The sequence below is a fragment of the Vigna radiata genome, chromosome 1 (genome assembly GCF_000741045.1).
Source record: "Vigna radiata var. radiata cultivar VC1973A chromosome 1, Vradiata_ver6, whole genome shotgun sequence".
NCBI lineage: Eukaryota > Viridiplantae > Streptophyta > Magnoliopsida > Fabales > Fabaceae > Vigna > Vigna radiata.
Window position 1 is genome coordinate 2525490 of NC_028351.1, and position 2999 is coordinate 2528488.

Genomic DNA, 2999 nt, shown 5'->3' on the forward strand with positions numbered 1-2999 from the left:
TTTAGGAAGTTGCCCTTTAATTTAACCAAAAGTCATGTATTAATTTCATATTTATTTTATTGAAAAACAATAACAATAAGTATATTACTGTATATTATTAAAAAAAATTAAATATATTTTTAATCTCAACTGCAAAATTAGAATTTGTTTATATTTCAAAATTTGATATATTTTGATTTTTAAGTTTTAAATATAAATAAATATAGTTTTTAACTACATTTACATTTTTTAATGTATTAAATATGTTAAAAACTAAAATTTGAGTTATTAACATCTCACACTTTTTCGTTTCAATATTAGTTTAAAATGTTATTTAACAAACTCAAAAAAGTTATCATCATAAATTAAAAAAACTATATTAGTTATTTTTTAAGTTTAATAATCAAAGTTTGAAATAAAAAAAAAAAATCAGTTTTACCTCTAAAGCTACAAAGATATTTAACAAAAGAAAATAACCCATTCCACATATATATAACTTAATCTTGAATTTATTTCCTCTTTACTTTCTACACCTCGATCTGATGTAGGAAATGATTTATTTTTTCATCTCTTACCTGTCTTATTTATTTTTTTCATCTCCTTCCTTTCCATACCTTCTTAATACATCTAAAGATGTAAATAAATAGCCCTGGTTTTTCGGTTTGATGGTTTAAGAGATGAATAAGGCTAACTTTTTTTTTTATTAAACATGTTTAAATTTGATAATAAATTAATTAATAACTATCTTATGTGTCTAGTTTCCACATTTCCTAATAAAATTTTATCAGATTTTATTTTTGCTAAAAAAATTATTATTGAGGAAACACACATTAATTGCAATAAATATTTTTACATAATATATGAATAAATTTTTTAATTGATATAGAGTTTATAAGAGAAGAGAAAAATGACACTTTCGCTAAGACTTGTTTTATGAGTTATTATACTTATGTCAAATAAATTGAAATTGAAAAGTAATAATTAGAGTAAAGTATTTAAGCTCTTATTTATTTAATTATATTTATAAAATGTATGTGTGCTAGTTTTATATTTTGTTAGAAAAGGATATATGTATTTAATCTTAATCTTATGAGGAGTCCAATCGTACTCCTGCATTATGGGTGGAGGACGATAGACGACCAGATACGAGTATTATCTTAATTAAACGTTATACCGGAGGAGGAGGACGAACTGGCAGGTGACGTATGGGACGAGGACAGAGATGCTCTCCCATCGTCATCATACCCTCTACCCTCGTCCCTGGACCCACCGAAGGAGTTAGAAGAATGAGACATTACCTGTAAATAGAAGATCGGGTTGCAGATGTGGTGGATCGGTTAAAGGACTCCCAAAGTGCCAAACAATCACAAATGAGGAGGAAACCCTCACCTATTTATAGCCGCGAAAAACAGTTTCAGGGGTTCATCGCCGTCGTTAATTGTAGAGAAATCTAAGGGCTGGCAGTAGCGGTCTTTTCAAATCCTGCGTCAATTGTTTTGTGCACTCATCCACGCCGTCAGTTTTTAAGTTGATCTTAAGGTTTGAGAATTGCAACTCTTTTTGTTTTCGCTTAAACCCCATCGCCATTGTCATTACTCGGGGCTTGGGGGACTTATGTAGTGTATGAGGATCGGTTAGGTTGGAGGGAAGATCGGTTGGTCAGGTGAGTCAATCGGTGGAGTGGGGAGACTGATCGGTTGGGGGGTTGGTATCATCGGCCACGAAAGAGAGGGGAAGAAATCCAACGTGGAGTAACAAGCAGATCCTGGGGGCGATAATCTCGGATGCGTGCGCGATAGTTATACTTAGTGGGTGAAATATCTGGGATTATGTGTTTACGGTTGCGGATAATTCGCACTCCAGAGTTATGTCTGAAGCCTATAAATATAGGAATGGTTGACCAGGTAAACCACTTTTGATCTAATCACTTTCACCTTGAATATTACTGTGACCTTGATAACTTGAGCGTCGGAGTGCTAACGTGCAGGTCGCACCCGTTCAGGCGTAGAGTGAGATCGACCGGAGTGTTCTATCAAGGTAATCGGTTCGAGTTTCATCTTGGGACCTACATCCGAAACAGTTATTAAAATTAATGGGTAATTTTTTTTGGATGATAATATATAGTATTAGTTTGTTTGTTGTTTTATAATTAGGTGTGGTAAATTTCTCTTGTTGATGGAATTAGTTTATTTATTCTTAAAAAAATTTATGCGTACAGATTTGTCAAATGATGAATAACATCATTTATTATGATAGGTGTTGGTGTTCTAAATATATTAAACTATAATGTGTAAGAAGAGAGTCATTGTTATTACTTTCGTAATAGTCAAGTGAGTTATATTTTTATTTATTCTAAATATTATAAGTTTGCTACTTGTTAAATTAAAAATATAAATATTATATAATAACTAATTCTCTTAAAATTACTTTTATACTACTATATATTGGATATTATGATACTCAAAAGTAAGATATAGTTGGTATTTCGCCAATGAAATTACACCCATTTAACTTTCCTGGATACAATGCAGATACATGATCATAAATGGTGATGGTAGACAATTGGTTGAAGCAATTTTGTGATGGAAAACCAAATGCAAGTCAAATTGGTTTTACTTAGCTATATTCATGATAAATTATGAACTGATATTTGAAAGAGTTAAGCAACCATAGGAGCCTTTCAACATTCAGCATTCTTGTGTAAATAGTAAAATAACATCAACAACATGTTTTTTAATACTCTTTTATTTTAAAGTTCAATTTTAAAAAATATTTATTTATTTATCTATAATGTAAATAAACATTGTTGGAACTCTCACTTAAATTTAGGAATATATATTATTAAATTTATTTAGTTGAGTTAAAAATAATCATGTAATAGTAAATTTGACAAAACAAAATATCTTTGAGATTATAAAACAAAAATAAAATTTTAAACCAAAAGAGGAAAGATTGTTTAAAGAAAAATTGAAGTATGTTGAAATGCATGAACTCATAAGTTACACTATTACAAAAAGTCA

The 2999-nt window shown here is 29.7% G+C and overlaps 1 protein-coding gene across 1 annotated transcript in view; it reads right to left on the reverse strand.

Moving 5' to 3' along the window:
- The window catches only part of LOC106755583 (probable serine/threonine-protein kinase PBL11), a 15224-nt gene extending 13950 nt beyond the window's left edge, over window positions 1-1274 (reverse strand). The window contains exon 1 of the mRNA XM_014637764.1: window positions 1154-1274. Coding sequence (XP_014493250.1) covers window positions 1154-1274 — 121 coding nt within the window. The remainder of the gene's footprint in view (window positions 1-1153) is intronic.
- Window positions 1275-2999: the final 1725 nt, after the last annotated feature.